At 53.5% G+C, this 15,383-nt stretch overlaps 7 protein-coding genes across 10 annotated transcripts in view; 5 read left to right on the top strand and 2 right to left on the bottom strand.

Moving 5' to 3' along the window:
* Positions 1-15: 15 nt before the first annotated feature.
* On the top strand, positions 16-2,892 carry PV09_00247 (histone deacetylase RPD3). Its single transcript, XM_016352958.1, has 3 exons — positions 16-390; positions 503-803; positions 868-2,892. The coding sequence occupies exons 1-3, from the start codon at positions 190-192 to the stop codon at positions 2,454-2,456; spliced, it is 2,091 nt and encodes a 696-aa protein (XP_016219215.1). The 5' UTR covers positions 16-189; the 3' UTR covers positions 2,457-2,892.
* Positions 2,893-4,030: 1,138 nt separating this feature from the next.
* PV09_00246 (uncharacterized protein) lies at positions 4,031-6,537 on the top strand. Its single transcript, XM_016352957.1, has 3 exons — positions 4,031-4,389; positions 4,556-5,591; positions 5,716-6,537. Exons 1-3 carry the CDS (start codon positions 4,364-4,366, stop codon positions 5,929-5,931), a joined length of 1,278 nt encoding a protein of 425 aa, XP_016219214.1. The 5' UTR covers positions 4,031-4,363; the 3' UTR covers positions 5,932-6,537.
* Positions 6,538-6,788: 251 nt separating this feature from the next.
* On the top strand, positions 6,789-8,329 carry PV09_00245 (uncharacterized protein). Its single transcript, XM_016352956.1, has 2 exons — positions 6,789-7,095; positions 7,152-8,329. Exons 1-2 carry the CDS (start codon positions 7,062-7,064, stop codon positions 7,943-7,945), a joined length of 828 nt encoding a protein of 275 aa, XP_016219213.1. The 5' UTR covers positions 6,789-7,061; the 3' UTR covers positions 7,946-8,329.
* A 729-nt stretch (positions 8,330-9,058) lies between these two features.
* On the bottom strand, positions 9,059-11,215 carry PV09_00244. 4 transcript variants are annotated; one of them, XM_016352953.1, is made up of 4 exons: positions 10,747-11,215; positions 10,517-10,694; positions 10,395-10,459; positions 9,059-10,345 (listed from the first exon to the last, which is right to left on the bottom strand). In XM_016352953.1, exons 1-4 carry the CDS (start codon positions 10,864-10,866, stop codon positions 9,380-9,382), a joined length of 1,329 nt encoding a protein of 442 aa, XP_016219210.1. In that variant the 5' UTR covers positions 10,867-11,215; the 3' UTR covers positions 9,059-9,379. The 4 variants fall into 4 exon arrangements, with proteins under 4 accessions (XP_016219210.1, XP_016219212.1, XP_016219209.1 ...); XM_016352955.1 differs by having other exon boundaries at positions 10,517-11,215; XM_016352952.1 differs by having other exon boundaries at positions 10,395-10,694.
* A 1,129-nt stretch (positions 11,216-12,344) lies between these two features.
* PV09_00243 (uncharacterized protein) lies at positions 12,345-12,902 on the top strand (the record flags this gene model as incomplete). The annotated part of the gene is made up of 1 exon (XM_016352951.1): positions 12,345-12,902. The coding sequence occupies one exon, from the start codon at positions 12,345-12,347 to the stop codon at positions 12,900-12,902; it is 558 nt and encodes a 185-aa protein (XP_016219208.1).
* Positions 12,903-13,298: 396 nt separating this feature from the next.
* PV09_00242 (uncharacterized protein) lies at positions 13,299-14,394 on the bottom strand. The gene is made up of 3 exons (XM_016352950.1): positions 13,877-14,394; positions 13,693-13,814; positions 13,299-13,639 (listed from the first exon to the last, which is right to left on the bottom strand). Exons 1-3 carry the CDS (start codon positions 14,265-14,267, stop codon positions 13,361-13,363), a joined length of 792 nt encoding a protein of 263 aa, XP_016219207.1. The 5' UTR covers positions 14,268-14,394; the 3' UTR covers positions 13,299-13,360.
* A 405-nt stretch (positions 14,395-14,799) lies between these two features.
* Positions 14,800-15,383, top strand: part of PV09_00241 (uncharacterized protein) — a gene marked incomplete at its 5' end in the record, with an annotated part of 2,023 nt that continues 1,439 nt past the window's right edge. Inside the window, 6 exons of the mRNA XM_016352949.1 lie at positions 14,800-14,875; positions 14,924-14,934; positions 14,981-15,059; positions 15,121-15,150; positions 15,200-15,235; positions 15,286-15,321. Of these exons, the coding sequence (XP_016219206.1) occupies positions 14,800-14,875; positions 14,924-14,934; positions 14,981-15,059; positions 15,121-15,150; positions 15,200-15,235; positions 15,286-15,321 (268 nt within the window). The remainder of the gene's footprint in view (positions 14,876-14,923; positions 14,935-14,980; positions 15,060-15,120; positions 15,151-15,199; positions 15,236-15,285; positions 15,322-15,383) is intronic.

Raw genomic sequence — 15,383 nt, 5'->3', positions numbered from 1 at the left:
ATGTCGAAGCTTCCTCCGCAGTCTTCCAAGACTCTCGCCCTCTGCGCTCCCGCGCCTCTTGATCTGATTTTTACGCCTTAACAGCCAATCCGTGCTTCACTACCTCCTGGCCTGCTGCTCTGCACCATCGACCTTGCTGCAATTTCCATCCTCACATCCTCAAAATTATCATCGCGCGACATAAACCGCATGGAAATGTCTGATAAGGCGTTCGCGCCGCTCGACGAGCATGGCTCTACCCTTCCCCGCAAAGACAAGGTCGCGTACTTCTACGATTCCGACGTTGGAAACTACGCATACGTGGCAGGGCATCCCATGAAACCCCATCGTATACGAGTTGCGCACTCCTTGATCATGAACTATGGCTGCTATAAATACATGGAGATATACGTCAGTATTCGCCACTCTCGACACTCTACCCATATGATCTTGCACACACCATGCGCGGCGTGGGCGTTTCTACGTTTGACTGTACTAGCAGTACTGACGGACATAATGACAGCGTGCGAAGCCAGCGACGAAGTACGAGATGACACAGTTCCACACCGACGACTACGTAGATTTCCTGCAGCGGGTCACGCCAGATAACATGGAGACGTATAGCAAGGAGCAGAGCAAATACAACGTTGGCGATGACTGTCCTGTCTTCGATGGTTTGTTTGAGTTCTGCGGCATAAGTGCCGGTGGCAGCATGGAGGGGGCAGCGCGCCTCAACCGCAAAAAGTGCGAGATTGCGATAAACTGGGCCGGTGGTCTGCATCACGCAAAGAAAAGCGAAGCTTCAGGCTTTTGCTACGTCAACGGTTCGTTTCGTCTGACCGCATTTTTGGAAGGATGTATGCAAACAATGCTAACTCTGTGACTTAGATATTGTGCTGGGCATCATCGAGCTGCTGCGATTCCACAAGCGCGTCTTGTACATCGACATAGACGTCCACCACGGTGACGGCGTCGAAGAAGCCTTCTACACGACAGATCGTGTAATGACCGTATCCTTCCACAAGTATGGCGAGTACTTCCCCGGTACAGGCGAGTTGCGTGATATTGGCGTGGGCAAGGGCAAGTATTACGCAGTCAACTACCCGCTACGCGATGGCATTACGGACAAGACGTACAAGGGCGTTTTCGAACCCGTCATCCAGGCTGTCATGGACAACTATAATCCTGACGCAATTGTGTTGCAGTGTGGAGGTGACAGCTTGTCGGGAGATCGTCTGGGCTGTTTCAATCTCAGTATGAAGGGTCATGCGAACTGTGTCAAGTTTGTCAAGTCCTTTGGAAAACCAACACTTGTTCTTGGGGGTGGTGGATACACTATGCGTAATGTCGCCCGCACGTGGGCCTACGAGACGGGAGCCCTCATCGGTAGAGAACTTGGACCGAACCTCCCTTACAATGATTACTACGCGTATTTTGCGCCCGACTACGAGCTAAACGTGCATCCGTCGAACATGGACAACGCAAACTCGGCGGAGTACCTACGACGAGTTACTGAAGAGGTGGTTACGAACCTGCGCCAGACAGGCACTCCGTCGGTGCAAATGCAGGACGTGCCTCGTGCGCCTCTCGGTGGGGCAATGGACAGTGATGCGGAGGACGAAGCAGATGACATGGACGCAGATCAGAATCCGGACACCCGATTGACGCAACGACAAGCAGATAAGATGATAGCTAGGGATGATGAGTTCTACGAGTCGGAAGATGAGGAGATGAATGAACGCAATGGAATTCGTCGACAGCCGGGGCAGCAAAGGTCACGAAATATCGGCATTATGGATTATGAGAATCCGCATGCTCAGCCTGATATTGATGTGGACGAGAATGGGCAGCCAGTCGAGGTTCCAGGTAACACTGGCAATGGCGTCATTGGCTCAGGATCGAGGGAGGAGAACAAGAGAATTGCTGATCAGAAAGCTGACGCTGCCCTCTCACCAGGCGAGTCGTCTACCGGCTCAAACTCAAAAGTAACGAATGGAAAGCCGTCAAGAGCGAGTAGTGGTCATCCTGAGGCGAAACCAGAGCCTGATGGCCAAGCTGAAGCTGAAGCGGATGAAATGGACGTTGATGAAGGCTCCGAAGGTGATGACGAGCTTGAAGAGGAAGTTGAAGATGTACCTGCTGAAGCAACAGCAGATGTCACCGCTGTTGCCGCCTCGGAAACCACAGCTGCCACGGCGACAGCCTCAGCGGCTGCAGCGGAGACCACAACATCAAATTCGCCAAGACCAGGAGCTGAACTAACACCGCCCGATTCTCCGGCTGAAGAAACGTCCAACGCGCAGTCCACGACCGTGGCCGCCCCGTCCGGCGGAGCCACGGAGGACGTCGAGATGGCAGACGAAGATATGAAGGTCGAGGATGCTCCAGAGAAGAAGGAAGGGTTGGTTGAGCAGGAGAAGGATGATCAGGAAGGAGAGGAAAAAACAGAAGAGGTTGCCATGAAGGACGAGGAGTAAGCTATCATCATAGCTACTGCGTCATGAAAGCATGAGTGAGACGCTTTATACGATGTGGTCTCTTTCTCAAAGCATTACGTCAAGATCATAGCGTGGCGAAGCTGGCGTTAATGCAGGCCCAAGTAGTCAGTCTGCATCCTTTCCTGAGACACAGGCAGCACGAAGACGGACAGACTCAACCATCAGGGCTCATCACTGCCATATTTGGGTCTCGATCTTGCAATGACCGCATGAGAGGTAAGAGTAAGGGTGCTCCCAACTCTTCACTCCCTCCACGTGTTTTTTTATACTCCCTGGGTGGATGAAATTGTAGCGGGCGGTATACAGCATTTGCAATTTGGAGTTGGGCATGCTGGAATGCTTGATATAAAGCCCATGTACTGTAGTTATGAGCGTTCTGCGATTCAATGGACACAGAATTGATTGTTTCCGCACACTTCCGATCACAGTTTCGTGTCCGATTTCAATGTTCATGAGAGAAACACATCTCACGTCTGCGCGCATAGCAGCGACGAAAAATCCTTCCGTCCACCACGTGCTACCGCTTACCCGCTTGGCAGCATTCCCCCTGCAAGATTTGCCTGCTGTAAACCAGAACGAAGTAGAGCGAACATGTTTCGAAACGCAATCACCACGTACGCTTGGCCCCGAACAGAACAAGAGCTGGAGGTGCTCGAATGATATGTGCCAGGTACGCGCAGGGGATACCAGGCGCGTCCGTCGTTCAGCGAAGAGCGGTTTCAACTCTGTAGACGCAAGATCTTGACAATTTGTGGTTCGACACGGAGGGGCAAGACAAGAAGGCCAGCGTCCCGAAAGAACCAAGGCACAGCAGACACAGTTCCAATCACTGGGGGCCGATGCTATGGCCTCGTCGCTTCACAGATGATCAAAACCGTGGAACACGCGACAGATGAGGTGTGCTGCACAGGCATCAACGACGTTTTCGCAGTACGTGCCAGGGAAGGAAGACGAGCTGCGAAGGGAAAGAAACCTGAAAGGCGGCGCAGAGAGGGAGGATAGGACGCGAACGATGGCAAGATCTCGGGCTTGAAATTTGACCACAGCATTACCAAGTATTGAGCCAAGATGCGAGGGGGCGAATGGGTTGGGTTTCCTTGCTTGTTTGGCCGTCTTATTAGGCTAGAGCCATTTGAACGTGCGAGGAGTCGAATGACGCTGGCGACGAGTACAGAGTGTCGTGCTGGGAGGTGGAGGGGCGCGAAGCCCAAAAATAGCGCTTAGCCTTAAATGGTGTATCCCCCCCAGGACGTAATTAGTGTCCGATGCGCCTAGCAGGAACTCGCCTTGAAGAAGGTTAGTGGGTGCCCAAAGCCTGCACTGCGCAGCCCGTATAGGGGGGAAAGCTGGTGAAAGACTCGACGGAAGCAAGGCGGTCGAGGCCGTGTCGCAGATGCACCGACTGGAGGGACTCGTGGGCAGCGGAGATGGGCGGGAACGGCACTCGTCATCTTTTTCCTGCGCAGAGCCGTTCTGTAGTAAGTTAGTTCGTAGCGCGTGTACCCTTTTGCCTGGCGCAGCGCAGGACTCGTAATAATTAATGCCACCACAAAGTGGCGTACTCCCTTTCTTCTGCTTCGTCTTGTGCTCCTCGTCTCTCTTTCTTTGATCTCTCTGCTTCGCCGCCCTTTCGTTTGTTCACCTATAGCATCGGCGAAAAACTGCCTGCTGTTTTCTGTGTCTCGTCGATTCCGTCAACGCCCATATCCAACGCGTCCATCTCCGTCGACGGTATACTCGTTTAGAACCAGTTGTACTACCATGCCCGCGAGGTAGCGACGACAAAACCCACTCTGTCCCTCATCTTTCGCTCGTTGAGAAAGAGTTATCGCTTCCATCCTTTTTTTTTATCTTGGTTTCGCATACTACTTTTGCTCGTGGCAGCCATGATGACCCTTCGATTAACTAAATCGTGAGTTTACCTTGCCCGTGTTGGTTCTCTTCTACCTGGAACGAACGCGCACATGTGCTTCTGCGTCCTTATGTCTTCAAAGAGACTGCGCAACCCGCCATCTCGGATTGACACGTGGAGTAGCATATCTCTAAGCCGTGTTCGCTAACGTATAAGCGGTCTCCAGATATGTAGGGGCTCTCGGCGCCATCTTCATCTTTTTTGTCACCTTGCAACTTATCAAACGCTCGTCCGAACCGTCGGTACAGAGCGCGGCACAGTCAGTAGGATGGCGTGACTGGATGTGGCCGTCTGAAGCGGAAGATACTACTACAGTCATCAAGTCGACGCCGCCCAAGTTTTCAAGACCGCCGAATGTGGAGGGCTCGATCCCCAAGGATATCAAGCTTGATGCACAGCAAAAATGGGAAGAGATGGTACCGTCGGGCTCCACGCCGCCTGCTCCGGAAAATCACCCCGTGCAGGAATCGCAGCCAGTGTCAGAAGAACCAGTCGAGTCGGAAGTAAAGGGCGAGGACGATGAAGAGAAGATGATGAAGGAGGCGGACTGTCCTAGCCAGGTGGCATGGAAAGCGGATCCGCTTCCGGCGCTGAACACAACCTTCCACGTTCCCGACGATATACATTACAGTCCCAAGGGACCGGATCCGTCAGAGGTTGTCATCGTGACGGCGACGGATGGCAAAGGCCACAACGGTGGTATCGCGGACATCCTATCCCAAACTGCTGCGAACCGGAAGTCCTACTGCCAATATCATGGCTACAACTACCATTTTGTCAACATCTCGCAGTACGAGCTTGACGATGCGCATCCGGTCTGGAAGAAGATCCCAGCCATCGTGGACGCTTTCAACACATACCCGAAAGCCCAGTGGGTCTTCTTTCTCGACCTCGACGCCATAATCATGTCACCCAAGCAGGATCTCAACTCGCTTGTGCTTTCGCACGCCGGCATGAGCAAAGCGTTAGACTTTGGCGGACAGTATCACGGCAGCGAGTGGACCCCTCTAGGCGTGTATATGCCGGAGATGCACGACGTCAAGTTCGAAGACCTGGACATGCTGGTCGCGCAGGATCACAACGGCGTCAACGCGGGAAGTTTCTTCCTGCGGCGATCCAAGTTTTCACAGTGGTTGCTAGACATGTGGGCGGACCCGTTCTTCATGCGCATGAATTGGCCGGGCCAAGAGCAGGATACTCTGGTAAGTGCTTTGCCTGTATTTCTTTCTCCACATACTGCTTTCCTACGTGGTTCGACGGATTGTGCTTGTCGTAACCTCCGTATTTTTCGTTTGTAGACGGAATCGAGACTGAGAAGTTACACAGCTTCACTTCATCAAGCACCACAAAGTCTTCAGACAGCACCTTGGCCTTATCAAGCAGCGCACTGCCAATGCTTATGTCGAGGGCAATGAGGCCATGAAGTGGCAGCCTGGCGACCTCGTCATCCATTTCGCAGGCTGCTGGGTTGATGACAAGTGCCAGGAGTGGTGGCAGGAGTTCTGGTCTAAGAGGGGCACTCTCACAAGTGAATCGTACTGAGACTCTACTTCCTCATCCATACGTCTCTCGTACAACCTGTGTAAGAGAGACATATATTTCGGGATGTTCGAAAGGGTATTTGCGCCTTCAAAACGACGTTGCTGTACAAAACCACGGTAGGTGGGGTGGGGGCGTTTTAATACGGCATGTGCTTTTTTTGTGTGGCTTACTTGCACGGAGTTTTGAAAGATGAAAATGCTCTTGGGCAGCGATCTGTTGTCGCGCTGCTGTCAAGAGAATAGAGCGCAAGCACTTTCTGTATATATGCCTTTTTCTTGATGATATCCCACGCACCTCGAAATGACGAACGTGAGCTTGTTGACTGTTCGAAGAAGACTGTCCATTGCTGCCTTCAATCGTGAAAGGAGCTTGGAGCGGAGGGATGATATCGCGCTATAATGCTAGATAGGAACGCTTCTCTTTGCTCAACTTGCTCTGGGCTAGGGAGAAGATGCCGGGGGCCTTGTTTTTCGTCATCAAGTGTTTGTACAGCTTCAAGTTAACTGAAAGTCTCTAGCTTTTCTACGGCATGGACACTCAAAAGGCCGAGACCTGCAAACTTAGAATATCAATCCATGCGATTTGCGCCTGGAAGATCCACAATGCCATCGCATGCCATGCCACGACATGGCACAAGAAAGCGTCACCACCAATGTTCAAAGAAAAAAAAAAAAGAGAGCACATGCAAGTAAGAGGCTCCCGAACGGCCGGCGTACAGTTGTATGCACGACGCTCCGAATTTGGGAAGGTCGGAATTCCGTGTGGAGATGCTAGGGATCGCTGCATGGGCCAGTGAGCCTCATGTTCCGGCTTAACCTTGATTGTCTCGGAGGGTCTCTGCTCTCGCGCTTCGGCGTCCAACTTCGGAAGTTTGTATAGCCTTTTTCGCTGAGAGTGCTGTCGCTCCGGAGTATCGAGGTTGATCGGGGCTGTTGCGTGCGCGGCTGAACGTCTCCGCCCCGAGCGAGTCCAAGAATGGAAGGGTCAGGAGATATGGAGTTGGAACGACGGGAAGACGTCGTAAGAGGGATGACATGTTGGTGACCTGTTTGCTGCTGTGCACTGCAGTCAGCAGCAATTGAAATTCAACCGCTAAGCTGGCTTCCATATACGACTACAATCTTGAGCATATGTCCCTAGCGGACTACTACAAGAGTTTCAAAAGTAAGTGCTTTATGCTAATTGCCTTGTAGTCGACATAGATCGCTGACGCCCCGTAGTGTATCCTGCTTCGCAATCATATAAGCCATATCATGACGTTTCGTCGGAAGACGCGTCCGACCATGGCGAGGAGGAAGCCTTCCTCGAGAAGCCAAACGGGAGCCAGAAGAAACAGTCGCGTTATCGACGGTGGTTCTCCAGATTCGGCTGTTGCCTGATCAACGCCTCCGTCGCTTCCTGCATCTTCAGCGCCATAACGACCTTGCTCGTCCTGGTCCTACTTTTGGTGTCGACGAAGGGGGAGCCTCTGAAGATCATCAAGGAGTCCGCCAAGACGGCGTTCATGGGCCACAAGGAAGCGGTTCCGCTCCACGGTCACGGTGCTCACGATCACGGCTCAGCTCATGCCAACGCTGGTCTCGTCTCGTGCGGCAGCTCGCCGGCGGAAGCAAAGGCTATGGGATGCATCTTCGATGTCATGTCCTTCGCCTGGACGCCACCGCAATGCTATGACCACGAGACCTCGCAGATGTATCTGAATCGTAACGGCCCCTGGATCTTCTACCTCGATCACAACGCCACCCAGCCGCTGGAGTTCGACACCCTGTCTGAGCATGAAGTTGTGTGGACAGAGCACAGCTACCACATTGTCCACTGCTTGTACGCTTGGGAGCGAGGACACATGGCTATGAATAAGGGCAAAGGCACGCTCATTCCTAGCGAGCTTGGAAGCATCGACCACACGAGGCACTGCGTTGATCTTCTTGACGACGTCGGAGAAGCCGCCGCGCCTGCCAAGAAGGTCAACGCCATCGCCTACCTCGTGTACGATAGCTGCAGGGAGCTCGAGTAGCTTCCGTTGCAGCCGTTGCAGCTGTCGGGTTGGCTGTGGAGACACGGAGAAAAGTCTATAGGGTGAGGTTGTCCCAAAGTGGAGCACGCGCGCAGCGGTGGCATACTGAGTCGAGAAAGTAAAAAATACGGCTTCACGTAGCAGAGGGAAGGAAGATGCCGTTGCCGTTTCCTCGATCAACGCTGGGTCTGCGATGTCCGATCGGGGGGTGGTGCATGCTCACGGCTGTTTAAGCGCCGTTGGCGTGTAACCACCACCATGCAGCGACGACACGGCGGAGGCGTGGTTTTGATTTGTTCTTGTTTTTGCTCACGGTCAGTTAAGCGATGCAGCTAGAATATTTTAATGCGCATAGTTGCGTTGAAAAAAAAAAAAAAAAAAAAATCAAGTCGGTTCTTCACCCGCTCTAGTCTGACGCTGGCCCGCCTTGGAGCTTGTTTGCCTTCACATGCAGCGGTAGTGGCTGTTCCGCTGGTCGTGATCTTAGCCTGAGACGTACGTAACGATTCTGTGCCATGCCGCCCCGGGGCCTCAGACATCTGACAGCGACCTCACGAAGCTGACGTCTTTCTTCCCCTTTGGCGATCCCCAGAGCACGCAAAAAAGCAGCAAAAATAAAAAAAAAAAATAAATAAAAAAATAAAAAAAATAAAAAAATAAAAAAAATAAAAAAAAGCCCAATCATGCAAACAGGGACAAGTCTCGACTCGCTTATTGGACCCCAGTCCCTTCGGTTCCTGATTGTAGGATTCTCCATGGACGCAGGTCATGAGGGGCGAACCATCTGTCCAGCCTGCAAAACACAGACAGACACACACCCAGAAAAGGACTCCCTCGCCCGAATTCTCGTGATCTGCATCGTCGTGCTTCTGCATAAGCGGCGTCGTAACCTCATTCGGCAAGTCAGACGCTAGACACGTCAGTACGCCAGTCCCCACTGACCATTCAACCATGGCACTGGAAAGTCCGGAACAGAGTGTTCGAGAGCCTACGATCCACTAAGACGATGTTGTGGTAAATCAGTTTTTTGGCATTGGACGATGGCCACTGTCTTGACTGTAGACTCATGACGCCAGAAGCGTAAGCAGCTGCCAATAGACGTTGAACGTTAAGCGCGATGTGCAGAAGCGAAAACGTCTCGCGTGGAAGCTGTTATGTTATAGCTAGATAAGCTGGGGATCTTCTCGCTCGCGAAGCAGGTTTTTTTAATACAAGTCGTGGCCTGATGTCAAAAGTACAAAGCTCAATGCCGCCGTAACACGTATCTAAAAGAGTGACAAACTACCGCCATGCGCATGCTGTTAACACATTTGCGACCCAGAAAGTAAAGCCCCCACAAGGTAAAAACCGTGCCGTCCACCGTGCCGTGCCGTGAATTGGCCGTGGACGAACAGAGCCGGCACGCCTCGAGGGTATGGCCGCCACCGAAGCAGTCTAGCTCACCACTCCGATCTCTTCTCGTAATGACTGCAGCAGCACGCCCGCTATCCGATCTTTGCCGTCCCCGACACGCCCAGCCCATTGCTCCAGCGTGCCGATGACACTCTTGCCGCGTTCGATCTCGGATCGCACAATGGCATCTAGAAGGGCGTTGCAGCTCTCGTCACCCTCCACTTCGAATTCCCCGATACAGATTGACGCTCCAGCGAGCGGTGAGTCGGCCCGCTTTCTGTTTGCAAGCATCCTTGTGCCCTGCATACGTAGCGTCACGTAACACGCGAATACTTGCTGCAAGATCAGTACGCACGCGAGGAATAGCGACGGCGATGTGGCGAAGCGGTTGGAGCATGTGGGACACATGAGATAAGACGAAACGGTGCTGAGGCCACGCCTAGCCAAGAGGAGAGCCGAGTCCAAGGGCGAGAGGTTGACTTGCAACGTGTGAAGCTCAGATATAATCCCAAGACCGGCTGGATCGCAGAGACATGATGGTGTGGCTGGATCTTTCCGCTCGGGTGGATCTTGTGTGGAGCTGTGCAATTGCACGGGAGAGGTCTCGAGCACGGGGGCGAAGCTATGATACGAGTTGCTGTCGCCCGAGACGGAGTTTGCGTGCGTAGAAATATTTAGCGATGTCGTGGGCGTGGGCGCCACAAAGGGCTCGGATTGAGACGTAGTGAACCACTTAAAATCATCGATTTCTAGATTGAGGCCAGCAGAGGGAAACCCGTCGTCGAGCTTTCCAGGCGTCGGTTGCTCTAGCACTGTGGATAGCCCTTGTTCTTGATTGCTGGAGTCGACATAAAAGGTTAAAGGCTCCCCGACCATCGACATGGCGTCGTGACTTTGCATAGACGGTAGACTTTGCAACTCCGGAGTATTGCTATTCGAAGCTTGGAACGTAAGGCTTAGTTCTGTGCCGTATTCTGCAGGTGGGCCATCGCTCATGGTTCTTTTTGGCTAGGCAATGGTTAGCTCAGACGTGTCGGGGAATCCGGGGTCGGGTCACCTGTGGCAAGAGCCCGTCGGCAGAGCGTTTGCGCGAGTCTGGTGGGGAGGGGAGCAAGTCCTTGTCTGCCGTTTGCGTTGTCAGCTCGTCGTCGTAGAGGCTCGGATTGATGCCATCGATACCTGGGACAACGTTTTGTCTAGGCGCTTGCGTACTCGTCTTTCGCCGTTGGACTTTGTTCTTGCTGCCCTTTGGTTTGCCCAAAGGCTTCCCGGTGCTGTAAGTACATGCGCTTTTATTCGCTGCGCAGCGATCGCACATGGGCTTCTCGCCTGAGCATTTGACTTTGCAACGATAGCACTGCCGACGTTGTGAGGCACTGCGTGGTGGGATCTGTTCGGCGTGCTCATACCTGATCACAGGCTGTGCATAAGTGCCCAGACGACTCCCGTCTTGATTGTGCCCTCCGTGGTGCCTCCGCGGAACCTGTGGAAGGACGGTTTGTGGTGTGGCTGACGCCGGCCAACTCCATGCTGGTTGCTTGAATTGAACAAAAGGCAGCGTCTCAGCCTGCACCTGGCGGTACCGTTCTTATTTGATTCTCGAGCGGCAGCTGAGGAATGAAACCCCACTTTGTACAGCTGCAACATAGCAATCAATCCAAGTCCACCCCCACCCACCACGAACATCTGGTCCCAGGCCATCCGCAGTCGCTCACCTCTCGCAAATGGCGGGCGACAGTAGCGTGCAGATCGCCCTGGCCGGCTTCGCGGCCGGCAGCATCTGGCACTAGCATGGAAACGGGCTGGATGCAGATTCATTGCAGATCCGATGGATTTCGAGGGTTACGTCTGGTAAGTTCGACGTGGCCACGACGAGTCGTCCATGGATCGCGCATCAGCGGGCGGTAACTGGAGCGGGAAGGTGATTGAAGAGCATCTGAGAACTAGCTGGATCGGCGGGCATCGGGCGTCGATTGACGTCCAGACAGCCAGCCGAGAACCCTTTCCTTGCGCCGGTTTACATCGACGGTGTCAGCGTTGCGAATGGTGCCTCGTGCGAGCTCGCGATGCACGGGGGCCAAAGCGGAACGCTTGGGTTGCGAAGAGCGGTTAGCTGGAACCAGCGGGGCGGTTCTGGAAGGAGACCTGTGGCTTGGGCAAGCCTGCGCCGACACATGGACAGAACCGAAGGGAGAGTGCACAAGGCCGTTGACGCCGGGCAGACGAAGGCGTCATTGTCCGGCCGGCAGAAGCGACGGCTGGAAGATCACATGAGTGGCAGCCCAGCAGATCGTCGACATCGGGCGAGGACACGATGTTGGAGGACCACGCGCAACGGCCCGCATCCTGGAGGGAGGTACCGGCCGTTAGCCAGCGTGCATGCGACGGCGCGGGCTCGACGGCGCTTGTTGGCCGAGCGGCAGAAGACAGGCCCGTCGCTGCTGAGCACTTGCGGCTGGGCGCGAATAGGAACGCAGCCGCAGATCACGGCAGAGGACAAGACCAGGCTCGCGGCAAACACAGCGTTCTGGCGGGCTCGCAAGAGGTCGCACTGGGCCGGCGGCGGCAGACATGGCGAAGCTCGCGCGCTTCTGGCGGGCCTGGCCGTGGGCACGACTGCGCCAGACAGGCCGCTTTTCCCACTTGCAGCGACGGTTTCATGGCCTCGTACCCAGCTTCACAGTTAGCTTATCGATCCAAGGGCCAGCAGTGCGAAATATGCGTACCCGTGCCCTTGCTCTCCCGCTCGATCCCCCTCGCTAAAAGACCGTGTTGAGCAACTCTCGTCCGTCGTGGTCAGAAAGAAGTCACCCACACCACCACCCACACCCTCTCTCTCGCACGCACACATACACACGCACGCGCTCTTGTCCCGATCCCTCTGGGCCCATCCTCGCCCGCTCCAAGATTCCGGCCCCGCCCCCTCTCTCCGTCTGATTTGGTTGAAGTCTGCTAGATCCTCGTTTGTTCCTTTTGTTCCGCTGATGCCGACAACCCGGTCCTTCGTATGACGGAATGCAATTGTTTCGCGTCGGCCTTGCAGGTGTCGGATTCGCTGCACAGAACCGAGACTGCCCTCGCCTCGACCTCCTTTGATCACATCTTGAGCGTCGCTCGCTGGGCGGCCGCCGTCGTTCGCCAGTATGCCTCCTGCTCAATGTGCTCGGACCCGAGCTACTTTACCATCTATGTAATCATTCTGCGCAAAGCCGCCAGCTGCTACAGCTCGCTCGCCCACTCTTCGAGCGCATCCTCCTCGCCTGGCACCGCAAGTTCTAGCTCCGGCTCCTCGAGCCAGGGCTGGTTCGGCGCCACAACCAGAGTCCGGATAGGCAATTTTGAGGTCGACACGCCTCTTGACGACCACACGCGAAGCGTGATTCTTCGAACTGAAGTTCGGCGTGCTTCCGAGGCTGCGGCGCAGCTGGAATCAACGCTGGACTCGACGAGCGTAAAGGCGACGAGGCAGGTTCGCGACGAAGCAGCCCTAACGTACCAGAGAGGCTTGGTCGCCGTGCTAAGAGAAGAACTGGCTGCAGTCGAGCGACTTTTATATTCAGTATAGTGCCATCCATGCTGGGCAAATAGCGGCGAGGCTGCGGGACGGCCACGCCGCATTGGAAGGATTTTTGGCGTTGAAGGATTCACGTACGCTCATCTGGATTCGCCCAACGACCTTAGCGATTGGCGTCAAAGAAGGATCCTGTTTTGCTCATCACTTGAAGAGGCGGATATTTGTAAACGTGCCACGTGGTTTTGCATTTTGTTACACCCAAAAGTTGGTACTGTCCCAAATGCGATATACCTACTTCAACCAGCCTGCCGGTTCCTGCATAACAAGCTCCTGAACTCGATGGGATTTCAAGCGTCCAATGGGCACCCATGACGCTTGTTCGTCGCGAAGCCCACCGTCACCGGCCAGCCAGGGTTTGCGGTCACTCGGCTCGGTAATTTCTCTTTGTTTGGACTCTTAATGCTTTGGTGTGCTATTTATTCTGAGTGTCTACCATTTGATTACCTCTCTCAAGGTGGCACATAGTGTGTTTCGTGGCTGCCAAATTGGTACGCATCGGAGTCACGATGCTCCTCCAAATACTTATACATCTGGTCGTAGTTCTTGCACACATGTGGCACATTCAGGAATGAGCTTCCCCCAGGAATGTCTCCGCCTGCCAGGGCCATGTCTCCGCTACACACAATCAGCTGCCGCAGATAGTCAATGCAATGATCCATATGCCAGGTGTCATAGCCTGGCTGCCTCATTCCCATAGCAAGCATGTCATATTCACTCATAACAACGTACTGGAAAGGTCTATTAGCGGTTGACGAGAAGGCACATCGTTGGATGATCTTACAAGACAGTGAAGTCCATGCATCCATGAAGTACCAAGGCTGTAACTGCCCTTGTATTCAACTGGCTTTGGCAAATCATACTTTTGCATGTCTTCTGTACTGACTGCTATATAGCCTTGTCCACCTGGTCGATGTTAGTTCTACTTTCTTGTCAACCAACAACAACAACAACAAGGTCCGACCCACGAGGTAGGAAGTCGATCCATGCCTGTCTCGCCTTTCTTAAAGAATCCAACGATGTGTGATTGGAGATAAACTCAGGATGGGACCGGAAAACTGTGACCTTCTGACCAAAGTGTGGAACAAACCCCGTGACATCACCCTGAAGCTGCACCGTGCCAGCATCTAGCCTTCGTCCGGCGAAGATGAAGACCAGAGCAATCAAGCAGAGGTCTAGACAGAACATCCAAGGCGATCTTAGCCATCTTGTTTGTCTTGCCTTCCAAGGGTGACTTGTGTTTTCCAACATGGGCCTTGAATCGTCGCCATCTTCACTTGAGGTAGAGGCGCTTGCTCGGTGTGACTCCTCCAGGAAGGGCGCTTTTTCGCACGTTGCGATGTCAATGGAGTTCGGCATGATGGTATGGTTTGTGTTCAAGAAATCAAGCCCTCAAAATTTGTGCTGGCACAATTCTTACGGCAAGCATCGATATGCTGTCTCCCAAACTGGCTACAAGGGCTCCGTGTGTGATCGAAGAACATGCTCGGCACTTATTCGAATAAACATCTCGCCTGACACGAAAAGACGGCTCATTCCTGCAAACCCTGGTTTCATCGAATGAAATTCCCTGATAGTGCAAAAAAAAAAGGCCGGACTTATGCACTGCAAGTTCGTGGAACACTCACACACATCTTTGAAGACATACTCCGGATTGATGTAGTAGACTCCGGACCAACGTGAACATATTCCGGAGCAGTGAATCTTACGGCGACGGCTCGATACTCAACGACAGTGCTCCGAGGATACGTCACAACCAGGAGAGAATTCTGGCAATGATGGTACTCTCATAGCTATAAGTCTCACACTCTGGAGTCACGACACTATCAGACCACAGTTTCTCGGCTAATTTAGTTTACTATTCACTTCATCTCCGAGCCCAACAGCCAACATGAAGTTCCTCAGCATCGCCACCGTTGCCTCCATCCTCTCCACCGTCTCCGCTCTCCCCGTAGCCGAGGCCGACCGTTAGTTTGTGGCGTATCTCAATAAGCGTAGAGCTAACTTGTGTACAGCACTATTCGCAGTTTGTCTCACCATCAGAAACATGCATTAAATATTGACCCGGCAAGCGCGTTGATCGTAGGGACCCTCTGTTTGCTCGTGTGGATCGTCGTGATCCTTTGTTTGCTCGTGTCGACCGCCGAGACCGTATGTTATGGAATACAGAGGCAGTTTTTTTGCATCTTACTCGATTCTGACAGTATAATAGCTCTCTTTGCACGGGTAGACAAGCGTGAGGGTAAGCCAGAGTTCTACCGTGATCGCGTGATGGTGCTCATAGCGCTCAGCCGATCCACTCTTCGCAAGAGTAGACAAACGCGAGGGTAAGTCAAGTGTCATAACGTGATCGAGCGATGGCATTGATACCGCTCAGCCGACCCACTCTTCGCAAGAGTAGACAAGCGTGAGGGTAAGTCAGCGATATACCACGATTGGACGACGGTATTGATACCACTCAGCCGATCCACTCTT

The sequence above is a fragment of the Verruconis gallopava genome (genome assembly GCF_000836295.1).
Source record: "Verruconis gallopava strain CBS 43764 unplaced genomic scaffold supercont1.1, whole genome shotgun sequence".
In the NCBI taxonomy this organism is placed as follows: domain Eukaryota; kingdom Fungi; phylum Ascomycota; class Dothideomycetes; order Venturiales; family Sympoventuriaceae; genus Verruconis; species Verruconis gallopava.
The sequence above is the reverse complement of the archived record's forward strand: the minus strand, read 5'-3'. Positions and strand labels throughout refer to the sequence as shown.

Coding starts and splice junctions, on each gene's coding strand:
- PV09_00245 (XM_016352956.1), top strand. CDS start 7,062: ATGTCCCTAGCGGACTACTACAAGAGTTTCAAAA. Junction 7,096..7,151: donor CTACTACAAGAGTTTCAAAA/GTAAGTGCTTTA, acceptor GACGCCCCGTAG/TGTATCCTGCTTCGCAATCA.
- PV09_00247 (XM_016352958.1), top strand. CDS start 190: ATGGAAATGTCTGATAAGGCGTTCGCGCCGCTCGACGAGCATGGCTCT. Junction 391..502: donor ATAAATACATGGAGATATAC/GTCAGTATTCGC, acceptor ACATAATGACAG/CGTGCGAAGCCAGCGACGAA. Junction 804..867: donor AGGCTTTTGCTACGTCAACG/GTTCGTTTCGTC, acceptor TCTGTGACTTAG/ATATTGTGCTGGGCATCATC.
- PV09_00244 (XM_016352952.1), bottom strand. CDS start 10,866: ATGGAGTTGGCCGGCGTCAGCCACACCACAAACCGTCCTTCCACAGGT. Junction 10,695..10,746: donor TATGCACAGCCTGTGATCAG/GTATGAGCACGC, acceptor CAACGTCGGCAG/TGCTATCGTTGCAAAGTCAA. Junction 10,346..10,394: donor CCGACGGGCTCTTGCCACAG/GTGACCCGACCC, acceptor ACCATTGCCTAG/CCAAAAAGAACCATGAGCGA.
- PV09_00246 (XM_016352957.1), top strand. CDS start 4,364: ATGATGACCCTTCGATTAACTAAATC. Junction 4,390..4,555: donor ACCCTTCGATTAACTAAATC/GTGAGTTTACCT, acceptor AGCGGTCTCCAG/ATATGTAGGGGCTCTCGGCG. Junction 5,592..5,715: donor GCCAAGAGCAGGATACTCTG/GTAAGTGCTTTG, acceptor GAAGTTACACAG/CTTCACTTCATCAAGCACCA.
- PV09_00242 (XM_016352950.1), bottom strand. CDS start 14,267: ATGCCGAACTCCATTGACATCGCAACGTGCGAAAAAGCGCCCTTCCTG. Junction 13,815..13,876: donor ATGGATCGACTTCCTACCTC/GTGGGTCGGACC, acceptor AACATCGACCAG/GTGGACAAGGCTATATAGCA. Junction 13,640..13,692: donor TGCATGGACTTCACTGTCTT/GTAAGATCATCC, acceptor AGACCTTTCCAG/TACGTTGTTATGAGTGAATA.